The 20,217-nt window shown below is 41.7% G+C and overlaps 1 protein-coding gene across 1 annotated transcript in view; it reads right to left on the reverse strand.

Moving 5' to 3' along the window:
* Nucleotides 1–1,740: 1,740 nt before the first annotated feature.
* Nucleotides 1,741–20,217, reverse strand: part of LOC126483633 (waprin-Thr1) — a 185,716-nt gene continuing 167,239 nt past the window's right edge. Inside the window, exon 4 of the mRNA XM_050106691.1 lies at nt 1,741–1,993. Coding sequence (XP_049962648.1) covers nt 1,881–1,993 — 113 coding nt within the window. The 3' untranslated portion in view covers nt 1,741–1,880. The remainder of the gene's footprint in view (nt 1,994–20,217) is intronic.

The raw sequence follows: 20,217 nt of genomic DNA on the forward strand, positions 1-20,217 counted from the left end.
TTTCAATTGTTCCTATTTTTGAGCATAACCGTGTTGTCATTGCTTTCATTTCTGTTTTAAATTCAGATCTCAAAGTTCCCATCTCTGTTTTAATTGATCCTAGTAGTGATTCAAACTGTGTTTCCATTCGTGATCCCAAATTTAATATAGCACCCATCAACTGCTCCATATCTACTAGTCCAAAATTCTTTTCGCCCCTAACATTTCCCACAAAACCAGCTTCCTTCGTCATAGCTGTAAGGCCATCTGTGTTCGATACTATTACAGGATCTTCTGTCGTTAATCTCGTATTCTGTGAATTTTCTGATTGAGAAAAATTTTGAAATGTTTCCGGACTATTTTCCCTGCTTATTAAATTGTTTTCAACTACATTATTCATGACACTGTTGTCCTGTGTTGGCGAGTTCGCCATGTCAACAATTTCGTTATTCTCACTATTCATCATTTTTGCCTTTTTCATTGATCGCGTAATCATTTACAAAATATACAAAACTCGTCACTGTACGAAAATTACACACAATGACTCTTTATCTCCAACAATACCATTTACATGAAAAGTTTCCCTCAAACACGATTAATCGAACAATTGAAATAATTGCACTAAATTGTCAAACCCGTAGACAAGACAATAAATTAAAATTTTGAAAAATAGCATTAGAAGAATGCCAATTACCAAATCTACACATGCAATATAAACTACAATTACTAAACTACAAATTACTGCAACAATACTACTGTCTACTATTTTTACAATCAGAAGATTCCAAGGGACGATCCGAAGCAGCGGTCGCCACGTGCATGGGGTCTTAATTAAATAAAATGCAAATATTTTTAGTAGCTGTAAGTCCGATTACGCTGTTTCGTAAACGGTTGGCCCTGACTAGTATTATTACGCTATCTGACTGCAAACAACAACAACAAAGAATGAAATGAAAATTTTCGTTAACACAATTAATTAATTAAGTCCCCAGCAACTATGAAACCTACGCAACAACAAGCACAAGAGTAACTGTTCTGTGTGTGGAAGTATGACTCACGTACACATCTGGCACGGTTCTTCTTCGATAAGACAAGAAATTTCAAATACCATTTATACTGAAGTGATAAAAAAATAGAAATACTATAATTGCTCAAGAAAACCAGGATTACACTCTAGTACAAGAACACAAGCCAGATGCCTTGTTGACTGAACCTGTAATGACGCATTATTTAGGACACTGAAATAATGAGAAAAAAAAGAAAAGTAGTTTGTTACCTTAATTTATATTGATGAAAAGCACTCTAAACATTACAATCTCTCCACACCGACTCGCTACTACCACATCTCAACCAGAACTCTCCAATATCACATCTCAGCAAGCACTGCCTACAAACACTCTCTGCTACGAGTTCTTAACAAGTACTGACTGCTACGAGTTCTTAACAGGCACTGACTACTACGAGCTCTCCCCAAGCACTCCGTGGAGGCGGCTGAATAATACTCTTTGGCGCAATCTCTGGCGCTGTGGCTCAGTGTAGCCACCTTTCAGAAGCTAATTCCGAAACAGTTAAGTATCAAAAGAAAATCGTAGATAAGGGTCATTTCTAAACAGCCCTCTTTATGTAGGACATGCTCAGAGTTTTTCGATAATTATTATAGAAATTAATGAAACGGCTTCTTTCGCATTTCGGATGAAGACAGCTGCAAAGAAAGCGGACTTCAGAAGGAACAAGGCACAACCAATAGAAGAAAGTACACTATTGTTTCAGTCAAACATTTTCACTCTTTTAATTTATTATGAATATGTGGAACCAACAGTACATTGCGACATACGCAGATGAATATGTCGAGTGGTACACATCAGCATGTATAAGCGAGAATGTGATGAGAAGTACGTGAGTCAGGGGGAGCAGGAGGGCCGGCTGGTGGAGCGGTCCGCCTTGCACGTCTGCCCGGGCCGGCACTTGGTGTTGCCGCAGTACACGCCGCTGCCGCTGCCGCTGCCACCGGAACCTGCAACACCACCGCCACTCACATTGCATCACGACATTCACACTGCTACCCAAACATCCAGCTGTGAAGAGCATTATTCATGTACACGAAGACACAACTGTCTGATCAAAAGTATCCGGACACACTATGAAATCCGCCATTGACAACTAGATGTCACTAGAGGTGGACCTGACAGTATAAAAGATGGCGGGGAGTGTTGTGTTGTGAGTAGAGAAGTAGTGACAGCAATCTGGGTGGGTCAGGAGAGTTCAGTGACTTCGAGTAGTCATCGGATGTCACCAGATTAGTAGATCCATCAGGGAGGTTTCAACCCTTCTAAAGGTGCCCAAATAGACTGGTGATCTGACTGTGGAGTGGAATCGAGAAGGAACAACCGCAGCTGCAGCAAGACTAGGCAGATCTCATGTGCTGACATACAGACACCGTCGAGTATTCCAAAGGGTGGTTGTAAAAGAAATCGCGTGAAATCAGCAGAAAGAATCATTCTTCATTTCCAAAGTACTACCAACAGTCCAGCTAGCATAATGACTGTGCGTAGGAAATCAAAAAGAATGGGGTAAAAGGGTCGAGCATATCCTCACAAGCCAAACATTTCTGTAGTCAATGTTAAGCGGTCTTGCGGTGGCATAAAAAGTGGGAAACTGGAAACTGGTCACTTGGTGTGATGGATTACGCTGTACCCTGTGGCAATCCGATGGAAGGATTTGGCTTTGGCGAATGCCTGTAGAACGTTACCTGCCGTCATATGTACTGCCTACAGTGAAGTAAGGAGGTGGTCGTGGTACTGTTTGGGGTTTTTCGTGGTTCCAGTGTGCTTCCCTTACTGCGTTAGGAAAACGCTAAATGCAGAAGGATATGAATACATTTTACGGCATTGTGTACTGGGTATAGTAGAGGAACAGCTCGGAGGTGATGATTCTATCAGAATGACAGTGCACCCCGTCATAAAGCAGCATAGCGAGGCAATGATTTGTGGACAGTAACACTTCAGAAATGAACTGGCCTCCCAGTCCCTACCTGAAACCAATTGGAGACATCTGGGCTCAGCTACAACGTCGACTTCGCTCCTGCCCGCAGCGTCCAACATAACTAACTTCTCTGGTTGCGGCTGTTGAGGAAGAATGGGCTGTAATTCCTTTACAGACATCCAGACACCTCACTGAAACGCCCCCAGCAGGATCTTGCGTCATAAAGCTGAAGTGTGGACACGCCCCGTGTTTCCACTATGAGTATCGGAATACGTTTGATCGAATAGTGTATTTAGCAACTATACAGTCCAACATAATGACTTTAATTAGAGGTACGAATTTTGGTTGATTTGACGCAACGACTCAAAAAATGTTTCATTCTCTCTTCCCTTTGTATTAGAAACAACTTTAAAAAACAATTACACTGCCGGAAAAAAATGAGACACCCTCAAGGACAAGGTCATTTTACTAACAAGTGAGATGAACACACACGTCACCGTAGAGAAGCATAATTACGCATTGCATCCCCTCCGGCGGCAACGCAGGTATGTATTGTGCAAACGATCAAAACAGTACCAAATGGCGTCCTGCGACAGATTGTACCAAACATCTTGCGCCTGTTGTTGCAATGGTTCTTTCAGACCCTGGAGAACGATTAAGTTCCAGCTTTATCGTGTCCAATACATGTCCAATTGGAGAGAGATCTGCTGATCTTGCTGGCCAGAACATCTGTTGTACACCACGAAGAGCACACCACGTCGCAGTAGACGTGTGTGGACGTACATTATCCTTCTGAAAAAGTACATCATCTTCCTGTCGAAGAAATCGTAGTAGCACGGGGATGAAATGTAATGGGCATTGGCCATTTTATCCTTCAGAGACATCAGATCTGACCTCGAGTTTTAACTGATAGTTAACTATGCACGCAACGTCTAATCTTTAAATGGCCTTCCAAGGCGTGCTGGAAGGCTGAAGAGCCTAGACAAATCGTATTTTCCTGGTCATGATTGGTGAACTGGTGCCCTCCAGTGAACTGCACTGAGAACGCAGGTTTATTTTTACCTCCATTACACAAACTTCTGTATGTAGGGATTTCCTGTGGACAAAGAAATACAAACTATGCAAGTCATGAGGATGATGCAAAACTATTTTTTGAGCAACATATGTACTTCTTATACATTCTGACTCTGTCTGCACCCCGAAAACATATTCAACAACAGCAGTGCTTGCATTCTTGATTCAGATCATCAATTTCAGTTCAGCTGCTGTTCCAAATTTGGATATAGATTCCACGACAGCAGTTGTCATACTTTCGCAATTAGTTGTGGTTCCACGGGAATCATCACTTTTATGAATAGTCTTTCATGGGCATTTTTTTTCCTCATAGGCACATCCGACCATCTGCCAGGATATTCAAATCTTTTTGTACGGTGGTCTCTCTTTGCCAGGCTGCCTCAGTTTCATTTCACTTCTCATATCCTCTCCCATTCACTTCACGCTGAATCAAATTCATTGCTTGGGGCAACAGGGCCATCACAAACATAGATATCAGACTACAACCCTACCTGTGGTATTTCGTAAGTATAGATTGGAACTCCTGAGATCACACCCACCTTCAAAACAGTAAATGCTCTTCTGATATCGATCAGTACTTAAAGTTTTAGTTAACTGACAACCAACAGCCATTAAGTACTAGAGAAAAAGCATTGTTAACCTTCGTCTGTTTATTACAAACTTATACGTCTACCGGTTTCAGTCATAGACCGTCATCACAGCGTGTAAGGTGGAAACAGACCACGTGAAAGCATATTTCACATTCCTTATGGGCCCACATAGTATCAAAGTTATCATAGTGAAGGTCCACAATCAACAGCAAAGTGCAGCACTTACAATAGTAACACAGTGTTACAGTGATTAATACGTACAACTTCCTATATGGAAAAAAAAAATCAGTGCATTGGTTGTTTTCCAGTAATGGCCTCTGTCTTTGTTTTCTGAGCTGATGATTTGAAATTGTGCTATTGGTATAAGATTTTTATTGATTGAGAAAATGCATTATTAACCCTCAGCTGTTTATTAGAGAGCTATATGTCTACCGGTTTTGGTCATCGACATTCATCACAAAACATAAGATGTCTAGACAACTGTCTTTGCTTGTTTCATATATTTATGTTCCTCTATGCTTTTCATTACTTTGGAATTAATCATTGTGATATTATGTAGCTATTGTAAGTGCTGCATTTTATTACTGATTGTGGGCCTTCACTATGGTGACTTTAATGTTATATGAACCTATATGGAACATGAAATACGTTTTTACCTGATCTGTTTTCACCTTACATACTATGACTGTGGTCAATGACGAACACCAACATACAGGTTTATAATAAACAATTGATGGTTAATAATACATTTTCTCGATCAATAAATATTCTGTGCCCAGAGCACAATTTTAAATCATCGTCTAAGAAAATAAAGAGACAATTACTAGAAAACAACCAATGTACTGTATTTTTTCCTTACAGGAAGTAAGTGTCCTAAATTCTGTCGAAACCTTCTCATGCATGCTAGATCCCTACATGTTCATGCTAGTGGTGTCTGGTGTCCACTTCCTCAATGTTCTTTCCAGATAGTGACTCAAATAAGTATCAAGTTTGCTTGAAATTGCACCAGACATTCCAGAACTATGCATGGACACACACACACACACACACACACACACACACACACACACACACACATATATATATATATATGTTGTTGTGGTCTTCAGTCCTGAGACTGGTTTGATGCAGCTCTCCATGCTACTCTATCCTGTGCAAGCTTCTTCATCTCCCAGTACCTTCTGCAACCTACATCCTTCTGAATCTGCTTAGTGTATTCATCTCTTGGCCTCCCTCTACGATTTTTACCCTCCACGCTGCCCTCCGATGTTAAATTTGTGATCCCGTGATTCCTCAGGACATGTCCTACCAACCGATCCCTTCTTCTGGTCAAGTTGTGCCACAAACTTCTCTTCTCCCCAATCCTATTCAATACCTCCTCATTAGTTACGTGAGCTACCCACCTAATATTCAACATTCTTCTGTAGTACCACATTTCGAAAGCTTCTATTCTCTTCTTGTCCAAACTATTTATTGTCCATGTTTCACTTCCATACATGGCTACACTCCATACAAATACTTTCAAAACGAGTTCCTGACACTTAAATCTATACTCGATGTTAACAAATTTCTCTTCTTCAGAAACGCTTTCCTTGCCATTGCCAGTCTACATTTTATATCCTCTCTACTTCGACCACCATCAGTTATTTTGCTCCCCAAATAGCAAAACTCCTTTACTACTTTAAGTGTCTCATTTACTAATCTAATTCCCTCTGCATCACCCGACTTAATTCGACTACATTCCATTATCCTCGTTTTACTTTTGTTGATGTTCATCTTATATCCTCCTTTCAAGACTCTGTCCATTCCGTTCAACTGCTCTTCCAAGTCCTTTGGTTTCTCTGACAGAATTACAATGTCATCGGCGAACCTCAAAGTTTTTATTTCTTCTCCATGGATTTTAATACCTACTCCAAATTTTTCTTTCGTTTCCTTTACTGCTTGCTCAATATACGTATTGAATAACATCGGGGAGAGGCTACAACCCTGTCTCACTCCCTTCCCAACCACTGCTTCCCTTTAATGCCCCTCAACTTATAACTGCCATCTGGTTTCTGTACAAATTGTAAATAGCCTTTCGCTCCCTGTATTTTACCCCTGCCACCTTTAGAATTTGAAAGAGAGTATTCCTGTCAACATTGTCAAAAGCTTTCTCTAAGTCTACAAATGCTAGAAACGTAGGTTTGCCTTTCCTTAATCTTTCTGCTAAGATAAGTCGTAAGGTCAGTATTGCCTCACGTGTTCCAACATTTCTACGGAATACAAACTGATCTTCCCCGAGGTCGGCTTCTACCAGTTTTTCCATTCGTCTGTAAATAATTCGCGTTAGTATTTTGCAGTTGTGGCTTATTAAACTAATAGTTCGGTAATTTTCACATTTGTCAACACCTGCTTTCTTTGGGATTGGAATTATTATATTCTTCTTGAAGTCTGAGGGTATTTCGCCTGTCTCGTTCATCTTGCTCACCAGATGGTAGAGATTTGTCAGGACTGGCTCCCCCAAGGCCGTCAGTAGTTCTAATGCAATGTTGTCTACTCCCGGGGCCTTGTTTCGACTCAGGTCTTTCAGTGTTGTGTCAAACTCTTCACGCAGTATTGTATCTCCCATTTCATCTTCATCTACATCCTCTTCCATTCCCATGATATTGTCCTCAAGTACAACGCCCTTGTGTAGACCCTCTATATACTCGTTCCACCTTTCTGCTTTCCCCTCTTTGCTTAGAACTGGGTTTCCATCTGAGCTCTTGATATTCATGTAAGTGGTTCTCTTTTCTCCAAAGGTCTCTTTAATTTTCCTGTAGACAGTATCTATCTTACCCCTAGTGAGATATACCTCTACATCCTTACATTTGCCCTCTAGCCATCCCTGCTTAGCCATTTTGCACTTCCTGTCGATCTCAGTTTTGAGACGTTTGTGTTCCTTTTTGCCTGCTTCATTTACTGCATTTTTATATTTTCTCCTTTCATCAATTAAATTCAATATTTCTTCAGTTACCCAAGGATTTCTACTAGCCCTCGTCTTTTTACCTACTTGATCCTCTGCTGCCTTCACTACTTCATCCCTCAGAGCTACCCATTCATCTTCTACTGTATTTCTTTCCCCCATTCCTGTCAATTGTTGCCTTATGCTGTCCTTGAAGCTCTGTACAACCTCTGGTTTAGACAGTTTATCCAGGTCCCATCTCCTTAAATTCCCACCTTTTTGCAATTTCTTCAATTTTAATCTACAGTTCATAACCAATAGATTGTGGTCAGAGTCCACATCTGCCCCTGTAAATGTCCTATAATTTAAAACCTGGTTCCTAAATCTCTGTCTTACCATTATATAATCTATCTGATACCTTTTAGTATCTCCAGGATTCTTCCACGTATTCTTGAACCAACTGTTAGCTATGATTAAGTTATGCTCTGTGCAAAATTCTACCAGACGGCTTCCTCTTTCATTTCTCAGCCCCAGTCCATATTCACCTACTATGTTTCCTTCTCTCCCTTTTCCTACTGTCGAATTACAGTCAGCCATGACTATTAAATTTTCGTCTCCCTTCACTACCTGAATAATTTCTTTTATCTCATCATACATTTCTTCAATTTTTTCGTCATCTGCAGAGCTAGTTGGCATATAAACTTGTACTACTGTAGCAGGCATGGGGTTCGTGTCTATCTTGGCCACTATAAAACGTTCACTATGTTGTTTGTAGTAGCTTACCCGCACTCCTATTTTTCTATTCATTATTAAACCTACTCCTGCATTTCCCCTATTTGATTTTGTATTTATAGCCCTGTATTCACCTGACCAGAAGTCTTGTTCCTCCTGCCACCGAACTTCACTAATTCCCACTATATCTAACTTTAACCTATCCGTTTCCCTTTTTAAATTTTCTGACCTACCTGCCCGATTAAGGGATCTGACATTCTACGCTCCTATCCGTAGAATGCCAGTTTTCTTTCTCCTGATAACGACTTCCTTTTGAGTAGCCCCGCCCGGAGATCCGAATGGGGGACTATTTTACCTCCGGAATATTTTACCCAAGAGGACGCCATCATCATGGAACCATGCAGTAAAGCTGCATGCCCTCGGGAAAAGTTACGGCTGTAGTTTCCCCTTGCTTTCAGCCGTTTGCAGTACCAGCACAGCAAGGCCGTTTTGGTTAGTGTTACAAAGCCAGATCAGTCAATCATCCAGACTGTTGCCCCTGCAACTACTGAAAAGGCTGCTGCCCCTCTTCAGGAACTACACGTTTGTCTGGCCTCTCAACAGATACCCCTCCGTTTTGGTTGCACCTACGGTACGGCTATATGTATCGCTGAGGCACGCAAGCCTATCCACCAGCGGCAAGGTCCATGGTTCATGGGGGTAACATCTTAAATAACCCATATAATTTTGGGCATAAGCCTCTCAATAAACACTAATCACCTCCCTCTTTGATTCTTCCTCCTGAATAATCGTCTTTTATGCTAGTATGAACTTTTATCTCCATCTCCCTTAAATGCATACTTCGGACACATTTGCAAACCAAGTTCGGCCGTGAACTGTCGTGTACTGCAAGAGGTGAAACGTTACTGTGGTTGACAACATACATACATCATCGTACTGCAGAATTCTCTCCTCTTTTACGGTAGACAGGTCATAAAAATATCGACAGATAGTTTTGATCATTGTATTTTAGATGACCACACTGTCGAAGAAGAATTCCCCAGCACGAGGAACAAATAGACTGTCTGACACATGCGGTTTGCGGGCAATATATAACACTGACGTGGACTGATATCGTCTCATTACGTCTTTCAATACAGTTTACTTTGATACACTGCATGGTTCACGAAGAAAAACTTTATAGGTGTACTACTAAAGCTTCTGTTAATTTTGTATGTCTGATGGACAGCTGTTGAGTGTGGTAAAATCTTTACTGAATTATTGTAGTGAATATAAGGGCCTGCTGTTTAGGGATGACAGAAATAAAGTCTTAGGGCAAACAGACTATGCAGTTACAATATTGTTGGTATACATGCATAAAAGTTTATTTCTGTGTCTTGTATATATATATATATATATATTATATATATATATATATATATATATATATATATATATATATATATATATATATATATAAAACTTAAGAACCACGAGCACTTGTTTGTGTTTGACACTGTAAAACATATCTCTTCAACTGAACAAGTTCTCATATCTCTTAAGGGCACAAGAATATTTTCTTCAGGCAGCTATTAACAGCATCAATATATTTGGAAAAATGAGTGATGAACACAGTCCTGTCTTGTAAATCATTTATTCACTGCTAGTTTTGGTCATAGGCCATCTTCAAAGCAGAAAAATATCTTTTACGAAGACACAAACACATGAAATTCACTTCGTGTTTAAAGGTACAAAAGTTATGTGATGTTAGCTTTGCAAAAGATATTTTTCCACTGTGAAGGTCTATGACTGAAACTGGTGGTGCATAAATAATTTACAAAACAGCACTGTGTTCAACATTCATTTTTTCCCAAATATGAATATCTTACAGTATGCGTTTTAGAGTCAATGTACACTAGACATCTTTTGCTTTGAATTATTGTACTTGTATTACCCCTATATATTGACCGTTCCTCATGGAACATACTGTATATACCCCATGAGTAGATCAATGAAGCCAACTGTCTTCTTATTCATCAATACTGGGTGATTACTGCAAGTATGCCAGCATATATCTGTTTATCTTCATCAGGTGCTGCAGTTATCTGTTCTGACATGTAACTGTGCTTCTGCTAGTAGGCCTTTCATTCCCTGGTGTCTCTATGGATCAACACATCATTGTCCTACATCCAACTCTCATACAAGCAGCCTACATATGTTCTCACAATATTTAGTTCTCTTCTTCTTCACCCCAGGGACATTATCATCATTAGTGACCATATTTAATACCAACCACAGTAGCTGGTCAGCAAGTATCGGTGATCCCACCATCTCAACCTGATGCCTTCTAGACCTCTATAAGCAGCACCATATTCACATGGTGATGATCAATGTATCAGCATATAATGGCTGCATGAACATTGCCACTCCATAAAACCATAACCACACTAAAATCTCTTATTTTGTAACATTTTCATTTCACTTTAACCGTGATTGTGTAACGCTCATGTCTGCAGCCCAAATTAGAAGCAAGGGCACACTATATTATGTCCAGAGAGGCCATTCTCGAAGTGTAGATAGAGCACCCATGCAACACAACTGGTCAGCATGGCTCCAAGTATAACAGTTGTACTTCTAGTTCAGTTAATTTCTCTACCACATATAATGCAGCTACAAAGCTGATCTTTCAGTAGGAATGACTGATACAGCACAAAACTTCCTACTCAATACCTCAGTTGCATCAAAAGGAAAACTGACTTGAGAAAAATATAAAATTACGAAGAGATGGAATGTGGAGCCACCACTTACCTTTACGAGACGGAATTGTAAGTATTCTCAACAGACATGTACAAAAACTAAAAAAACTGTCCTATTTTCTGAACTCTTCATGCCTTTTGCTGGGAGGAAAGAGGAGATGAGGAACTTTCTCCCCATTCATCCTCAGGCAAGATGGGTCGGTCAAATTTGGGATCTAAGTGAGCTGTCCCTCCTTTCTAACTTTCCTCAACCTATTCCTCTTCTTTCTCTGAACGCTAGGAGTTTTTTTCTCGGTGTTGCATGTGTTATTGGCAGTACTTATAATTTCACCTTCTGAAGGTAACTGATGGTCAACCATTCTCGTACGTAACTGATACTGAACAAACATCTAGCTGACCTAGTCACCTATCTACTACGGACGGTGCCATGTCATGACACTCTGTAGATTGACCTCTTCTACTGACAAAATGTTGTTAGCACCTGATTCCTTCAGATCATAGTCCTAACAGTCACTTCCAATATAGCAGTTTTGTTGAGTTGACGATCAACAAGTTTAGCATGGACACTGACAAAATTGCGTGGAAATAGAAACTCAAACCACAGAATTATTCATATAATTTTAATCAACAAGGTAATATAATGACAATGCTATTTGCAGATGATCAGTTTTTTGGTTTTGAACAGTGAGGATGTAATGCAGAGCTGCCTAATAGCTACACAAAATGTGTCAGGTAAATAACATGTCAGTATCAATACAAAAAAGTTATGATGTTCTGTGGGTAAAAAAAAACAGAAAGGACAACAATGCTAACAGAAAAAATATCATAGAGCAAGTACCAGGTGGTTATAATTAAGGTGTAGCTGTGCACGGTGGTACAGTGTGGGCTGTAGTCGTCACATGGCAACAAAACTTGACAGATATGCTAATGCTTTAATGTGGCACCGAGTTACCTTGAAAGAGCATTAGTTCCAATTGTGGCCACCAGGTGCAAATTCAGCACTCTACACTGTTTGTATGATGATATGACATCTAAATGTTATTTGACAAGCCATAAGTGAGTAAAGAGTATGGCTGTTGAGAAGAGAGACTGTGAGATGTTAGTGAAACTGTTTTATGTGAACAGCAACAATTACAGTGCTGCATTAAGAGAGTATTGCTGACTGAAAGGTCTGAGGAGAGGCTCGATGTCATGAAATGGTTTAAAGAAGATAATAAAGAAATTCAAAAACATGGGTGAGCTTGGTGTGGCACCTGGAAGAGGAATGCATCCTATCCCAGTGCTAGATTGCTGTTGCTGTAACTGACCATGCAGCATGTGTCCATGTAGTGCCAGTTCTCTTCCAGTGTCACAAGAATTGTCCGTCCAATGGTCAACAGTACAGAAAGTTTCGCTCTCTGTTTTACACTGATACCAGTTCAAGATCCAGATGGTGCAGCAACTGGAACCTCATGATCTGCATAATGTTCTGAATGTGCTCTTCTGATTATGGTATGGATAAAAGATGATGACATGTACTGGGTAACATTCTGTGGAGTGGTGAAGCACACATTACACTACAGGGTGCCGAATTTGGGGTACTGTTAAAATGCATGTTTTGCTTGAGGAACCATTGCATTCGCCATATGTGACTGTGTGTTGTGTATTCCCCAAGCACCTTTATCCTTGGTCTGTACTTCTCTGAAGAGAATACACCCAGAGAGCTTCTCATGTGCACCATGATGTCTGCAAGTTATCCACACCTCCTTATACATCGTGTGATTCCTGCTTTGGAAGAGCACAACTGTGGGGAAACTACTTTTTCATTCAAGATAAGGCAACACACCATGTCACTCATCCAGTGAAAGATCTGCTTAATGCAGCCTTCCACGAATGTATTATCTCCAGGCGCTTTCCAGATGCTTGGCCTGCAAGATCACTTGAACTGAATCCAAGTGACTTTTGGTCCTGGGGATATTTAAAAGAATGAGTAGCTGCACTCTGATTTCACCACCCATAGATACTTTTAAATTTTTAGTGATCATGCCATCATATAGAGGAGACCAATATAAAAAAGACAAAACTGAGAAGTTCTATTACATAAACATTAAAGATCTCTCAAAAATAAAGATCTCTCCAAAATAAATTTATGTCTGTACTGACATTGCTGTATGGGAGTGAATCTAGGGTAATGAAAAAAAGATAAAATAAGATTACAGGCCAATTTAACAAAATTTCTGTGGAACATAGTAGGAAAGTCAAAGTTAGATTATAAAAGAAGTATAGATATCAGGAAGAAATTTAAAAATGTAAATGAAATGATTGAAGAAAAAACGCAAAAATCCCATATGTTGTGAAATGAGGACTCAAGATAACCACTAAATTTTTGACAATATGATCAGTAAATTTAAAGATGCTTGGAAGGCCAACAAAAAGATGAAGGGACCAAATGTTGTTGCAACAGGTCTAACAGGGCCCAACTCGTGAAAGAAAAAAAAGAAGTTTTGAACAGTACTATGTAATGCTGGGGCTCTTAATGCCACAATGTCTATGCGGATTAGAATTTTCTCTAGTGCCTTATAGAATGGGTAAATACATACAGAATGATTCAGCTAATTTATCCCAAACATTTGCAGAACTGTTTAAGATGTCATAATTCTGATTTCACCCTCACACATACTTAGAATGTCCTCACTAAACGACATAGTCTCCATTCACAGCTGTATTCGTTGCAGAATTACTTTTATCGACGTTGCTTTATTAAAAATGCGACTGTAGTAATTTCTGCTGTTAATATCATTACTCAAAAAGAGACAAACTGAACGGGGTTTCGTTCTTCAAAATCCGACTACTAGTTTCACACAATTACAATGTTTATAACTTAGTATTTAAATGTTTTGTTCATGAAACCAATCGCTATCTTATGCAGGAGTTCGCGGCTCCATACTCAAATCAGGGAATACAGCACGCTTGATGATCAGGAAACAGGGTGTTGCTTCACTGCGATACCAGTGTAAAAGTCGCACAGAGGAAATGTAGCTACATTTTCCAGGAAGAATTGCAGGCTTTCCACCAACTAGTGGACTATCAGTCTTCTAGCAGCACTCAGTAAAGTCTTCAAACTGCTTCACTTACGCCACCTTCCACAACATGTTGAGACAGAGCATCTGCTCCCATGGGTACAGCTCAGCTTCCGACATCACCACAAGCTGACACATCAACTGTTTCGACTTGTGGAAGAGACAGTGGGTGCAGCTGAATACCGGAAGTGTTTTGGAGTCATATTCCTTGACGTAACAAAAGCGTTGAACTTCGTTTGACATCAGGGGCTTCCCTACAAGTTTTCGGATATGGCAGTCCTCTTCCACATGTGCGCCTACTCTGATCCTATCTCACCGAGTGGGTGGAGAAGAAGTCTTCAGAATGACCCAGCTTTGCACAAGGGTTCGTCCTTGAACTGTTGCTGTACAAAAAGTACACAGTGGACAGACCTAGAAAGGTCCGAGTCCAATGTTCCTTATATGCCGACAATATGGCGCTCAGCATTACTTGTAACAAGCCATAGAAGACTTGATTCAGTGGGTCACTTAGTGAAATCTTAAGTTCAACAGTGAAAGACGTAAGCCATTTGGTTGCTCATTGACAAACACCTGCAGCACTGCCATTGTTCACTATCTGTAGAATGCCTGTGTCCTGGGGCAGCACAGACAAGTACTTGGGCATTACCATTGATTGCCACCTCGCTTGGAAGTAACATATCAATAAATTTTGCCAAACAGCCACGGGAAGACTGGTATAGCAATTCCTCAACCCTCGGAACACGATTCCACATCAATTGGGTGTTGCATTCAACATGACGTTCGTTCATTCACTCTTCGAATATGCGGTGGTTGTCTGGAACAATGCGGTGGAGATGTACAATAGTCATCTGCAGACCCATGCCTCTGCCTGGCACTACATCTGTCACAACGATACCCGACCAGTACTTTATGTGTGTCAGTGATGTACTTCCATTCACAAGAGGTGCCGCCAAACTGCACGCTTCTTCTACCGGAAGACTGAACAGTCAATTGACTAGCACATGTGTGCCCTAGACACGTGAGATTTAATTCCATAAGTTGGTCCATTCTGCTGAGCTACTACCGGGCTGGCAGAACGAGATGACAAGAAGACAATATTGCGCAGCATCACTAGAGACAACCACATACTTAAGACATTAACCTGCCCCATTTTCAGTTTCTAGGCACAACTCGAAGTTTGAACTCCACCACAGCCTGAAATTAGAAGAAATCCCGCCATTGCAGTGTGTGTGTGTGTGTGTGTGTGTGTGTGTGTGTGTGTGTGTGTGTGTAGTTTTCATTCTGTTCTATAACAAAGACATGTGTCTAGTGGTAGTTAGTTTGAAAAATAAATGTCATTCACAAACCAGGAGTAACTAGATACGCGGCTTCTTTACTTCTTTACAGAAGATGTATATGGGACGTGAAGAGAACAGTTAAGTTGTAAGCAATGACAGTTCAGCGAATATGCAAACAGTTGTTATTGGAAAGGCTCTGGAATACAACGCAGAGGGTAAAGAGTAATCCTGTAACCAGCGGAATGCACAAAATAATTGTCGTGGCAGCTGTTGCTCGAAATCTATGGGTTAGCTCCAGAGATATTGAGAGCTCCTCTGAAATAAGTCAGTCCAGCATAGTTCAGATTTTTACCAGGAAATTAACCAGCAGGACTGTAGAAGACGCTTGGAATTCTGTCGCTCGGTTCTGATACAGCATCGAGACAAGAGCTAATTTCTTCAAAGAATTCTCTTTGCCGATGAAACTACCTTTACAAGTTATGGAAAAATAAATGACAAACGACATCGTAGTGCCCGTGTTGTTAAGAAGAACGATGCAATGTTCCTTCGGACATGCATGAAAAAACAACTTTGCTTTATTGAGTTGCTGAGAATCTGCGTTGGCTAAGGCATGCGGAACATCGGAGGCAGTGGAGCGCTTGGAGTAGGATTATTAAGAGACTTCGTGATTGGTCCTTAATACATTAAAGGAACCTTAACAGGTAAAAAATATGCACAATTTTTCACTGAAAATCTAACGGTCACTTAGAGTTTAGTGTTTTAGGGCGCTAAACGGCGAGTCCATCAACGCCGTTACATGAAATGGAGATGAATGTGAAATCTATCATAACAACCACAAATTCAAAAACACAGCTGTATTAACACACAAGAATTTAAAATACGACAGTGACATCAGGAGAGTCACTGTGACTAACCGCTCTGTGGCCGGCCGGTGTGGCCGAGCGGTTGTAGGCGCTACAGTCTCGAACCGCGCGACCGCTACGGTCGCAGGTTAGAATCCTGCCTCGGGCATGGATGTGTGTGATGTCCTTAGGTTAGTTAGGTTTAAGTAGTTCTAAGTTCTAGGGGACTGATGACTTCAGAAGTTAAGTCCCATAGTGCTCGGAGCCATTTAGCCAAACCGCTCTGTAACAAATTAAAATCTCACACTCAATATTTTAGGAAGCAACTCTGACGACAGACAAAACTACACTCCCTGGTATTTTGACAGTGCACCAGCCGGTTATACTCAGGTGAGACAATGAAGACTGACGAAGAGGCTGACATTAGAATTAGTTAGCCCTTCCGAGGCTCAGGGAAGGCACAGGCCAAGCAATTCGGTGTCATTCCTTCTGTGGACCTGACGGGTGAGTTTGCTTGTGTTTGTGTGGTGGCGGAGCCATCCTTTGGTTGCCTCGATGGGGCGTTACTCCCGCAGCGAGACTGGCCAAATCTGACAAAGACGTCCAACATTCTGCGGTATATAGCGCTATGTGAGTATTCCGTGGACGCAGCTCCCGTTTGGCGACAAGCAACTCCTACATTCCTGCGCCGCCTGCAGATCTTACAGAACGAAATGCTACGAATCATCAGCAATGCTCCACGCTACACACGCACCGTGGATCTTCACAATGTATACCGCCTTGAAACCCTGAACGAAGTATTCAAAAAACACGCCACACGAATATACAGGAACTCGAGGCACTCGAACAATCCATCCATCCTTACTCTGGGAAACTATGATCACAACCATAGGTGGAAGTATAAGCTACCAAAGACTCTACTAGCTAGGGCATAACCGCCTACGGCAACACCAACAAGCGACAAACGGCGGCAAGCCCCTGCATATCAGCAACGTTGACTGGATATACCAGCTGCTATTAAAGCCGACCAACAGGCTACAGTAGGGAAACCGACGAGCTCGTCCACTGACGCACAAACAAATCGCCAACAACACCCTACACTGTGCATCTATGACCTATCGGACCCAAAATGATGATGAACCTGTTACAGGTTTGCTGACGCTGACCAAGAGATCAACACCGGCACCCAGCGGTAGCCGCCGAGTAACAGCACCGCACAACGTCAAAGGTATCGACACGCATAATACCCGCTACTAACAAAGCCTACCCTTGCATGACCTGTCGTAGGCAGCAAGACATCCGCTACTGCTCTTACCACCCGACCTAACTATCGCAGAGGTTTTTTTCCCTTGGCTCTTGCCTTGGCACTTTTTTTCCTCTGCCGTTCAAACCGCTACCCTTCGTTCGACGTTCGACCCAATCTATCTCCAGATGAGCGTGTATTAATGGTTAACCTTAACCAGACGTACGCAAACATCGCAGTATCCACATCCTGCGACACCTGACTTTAGTGAAAACTAGCCCTTATGCAGAGATGGCAGTAGACCTTTTGAGTTGACCATCATGCAGGTGTGGGCGTCGAGGGGCTCCACCTCGCGTAAAAAAAAGGGAAAAAAAAGTGGATGCGTCAAGGTCATGGTGACAGGCGGACCACACTACCAGGGGGCAGCGCCCTCGCTGAGGGAACAGCGGAACTCTGATGTCCTCAGCGTTGCCGCTCGCCGCGCCCATCGGCATTCTCTGTTGTCTTATGTTACAGTAAATCGAGGAGATGATGGGGTTCCACGCATTGTCCAATTGGTAGCGGCTATCATATTTCATCCGATTTTCTGTCAAGCATATCTCCACTGATTCTTCAATAATGGAGCACCAAAAGGATGTTGCTGTGACCAAAATTACACTGAATATCCAAAGGAGAGACAAAGTTCGGTTGATGTTGGGGCAGCGTTCTTCTACAGTGCGCGTGGTCTGGCCAATATAAGCCACACCTCAATGGCAAGGTGTTCCGTAATTTCCAGTCTTTCGCAATAACAAATTGTCCTTCACTTCACTGATCCCGGCAGATCTGAAATCTTAGAAGTTGGGCGAAAAACGACTTTGACTTGAAAATGACGCAGAATTCTTTCTAGGTTAAGCAAAATATTGCCAACAAAGAGATGGAAAGCTAGAGATTTTGCCGAGATGCTCTCCTCTTTGTCCACTTCCCGGTTCTTAGTTTTAATGATACTGAGCTGTTAAAATGCCGGTAGAATATCTATTTTTCCTGAACACTGTTTTCAGGTAGCCGAGTTCCTTAAGCAAACTATCTGCACTTGAGGCTGTATCAAGCACACTCATAATTTGCGATGGATGATGACAACTGTATGACTGTAAATACGAATAGGTATGAGTGGGTTTGTGATAAACTGAATGTCCGATAGAACTATCATTCTTCAGTACAACGAAAACATCCCTAATTCCACAGTGAACTGGATTTTGTAACAATGGAGCTGACGTGATGTAAAAGCTCGATTAATTTTTCTCCGTGAGGTCACACTATGACAATAAAGATGAGAGGACGCCGCAAAACCAGTGGCTTTTCTTCTCTTTGTTGGAAATATTTCATTTAAAATAACAAGAATCCTCAGTAATTTTCAGATGAAATTGGTTTTCTGTCCACCATCTAAGATTCGAAACCTGCTGGTATCTATGAACAGCAAAGTGCTATTGCGTAAGACTAGAATTTACAAAATACCTTCTCAATATGGTGGAGCTTATACAGGGTGCTCTAAAATTCCCCGTATAAACATCTGGAATTGATAGATGGGACTCAGTAGATAATATTTTGAACTGGGACTGCCGTTTGAAAACATGTTGGCTAGGTTGTTATCAACAGGGCAGTCATGGTCAGGTGTGTTGGATCGGTTGATGTTATTTGACGTCCATCTTACCTCTCTGGGCCGAGCAAGGTGGTGCAGTGGTTAGCACACTGGACTCGCATTCGAGGACGCCGATACAAACCCGTGTCGGGACATCCTGATTTAGGTTTCCCGTGATTTCCCTAAATCGCTTTAGGCAAATGCCGGGACGGTTCCTTTGAAAGCGTACAGCATACTTCCTTCCCCATCCTTCCCTAATCCGATGGGATCGCGGACCTCGCTGTCTGGTCCACCCCCCCCCCCCCCCGCCACCCCCGCCCTCCCGCAGAATCAACCAACCAACCAGCCTGCCTCTCTGACATGGTTTGAGCCTTATTCGCTTGTCAGTGAGTGTCAGAGCAACATGGTTGAGTTCACATTTGCACAATACACTAACATGATCCTTCTGAATGACGAAGATCACGATAAATTATGGATGCATAGAGGATATTAAACCTCTATGCATCCAAAATTTTAAAGTACGAAGGATTTGCTGGTCCATAAATCTATTCCCCAAGACCTACGACTGAAGGATTTTAGAATATTTAAAGCCTCAAAGCATTTTAATTATAGTTATGGCAGTCACGTTAGTCTGTTTCCTTTTTTTTTTTTTAAGAAAAAAAAAGCAGCAGTGTTTTTCGGTTACAATAATGTGGAATTTGTTGTGGGATGTCGCAGAATATTCCCGATTCGACCCCTATAGTTTCATGGAGTTCCGATAGGTGGCGCCGCTATACGTAGCCTTCAAAATGGAGGTGCGTTCCAAGCAGAGAGCTGTCGTTCAGTTTCTTTTGGAGGAGAACCAGAGCATCGCAGATATTCATAGGCGCTTGCAGAATGTCTATGGAGACCTGGAAGCGAACAAAACCACGGTGAGCCGTTGGGCGAGGTGTCTGTCATCATTGCAACAAGGTCGCGCAAATCTGTTCTATCCGCTGCGTGCCGGCCGGCAGCACACAGCTGTGAATCTTGCAGTGTTGGAACGTGCGGACTCTCTCATTCGAGATGATCGATAGAACACAATAAAACATCTCACTGTTCAGCTTGACGCCTCTATTAGTGGTGCTGACGCACTCGTCCACCAGTTGGGGTAGCTGGGGTACTCAAGGGTGTGTGTCCAGTGGGCT

This window comes from Schistocerca serialis, chromosome 1 (assembly GCF_023864345.2).
Source record: "Schistocerca serialis cubense isolate TAMUIC-IGC-003099 chromosome 1, iqSchSeri2.2, whole genome shotgun sequence".
Classification (NCBI taxonomy): Eukaryota; Metazoa; Arthropoda; class Insecta; order Orthoptera; family Acrididae; genus Schistocerca; species Schistocerca serialis.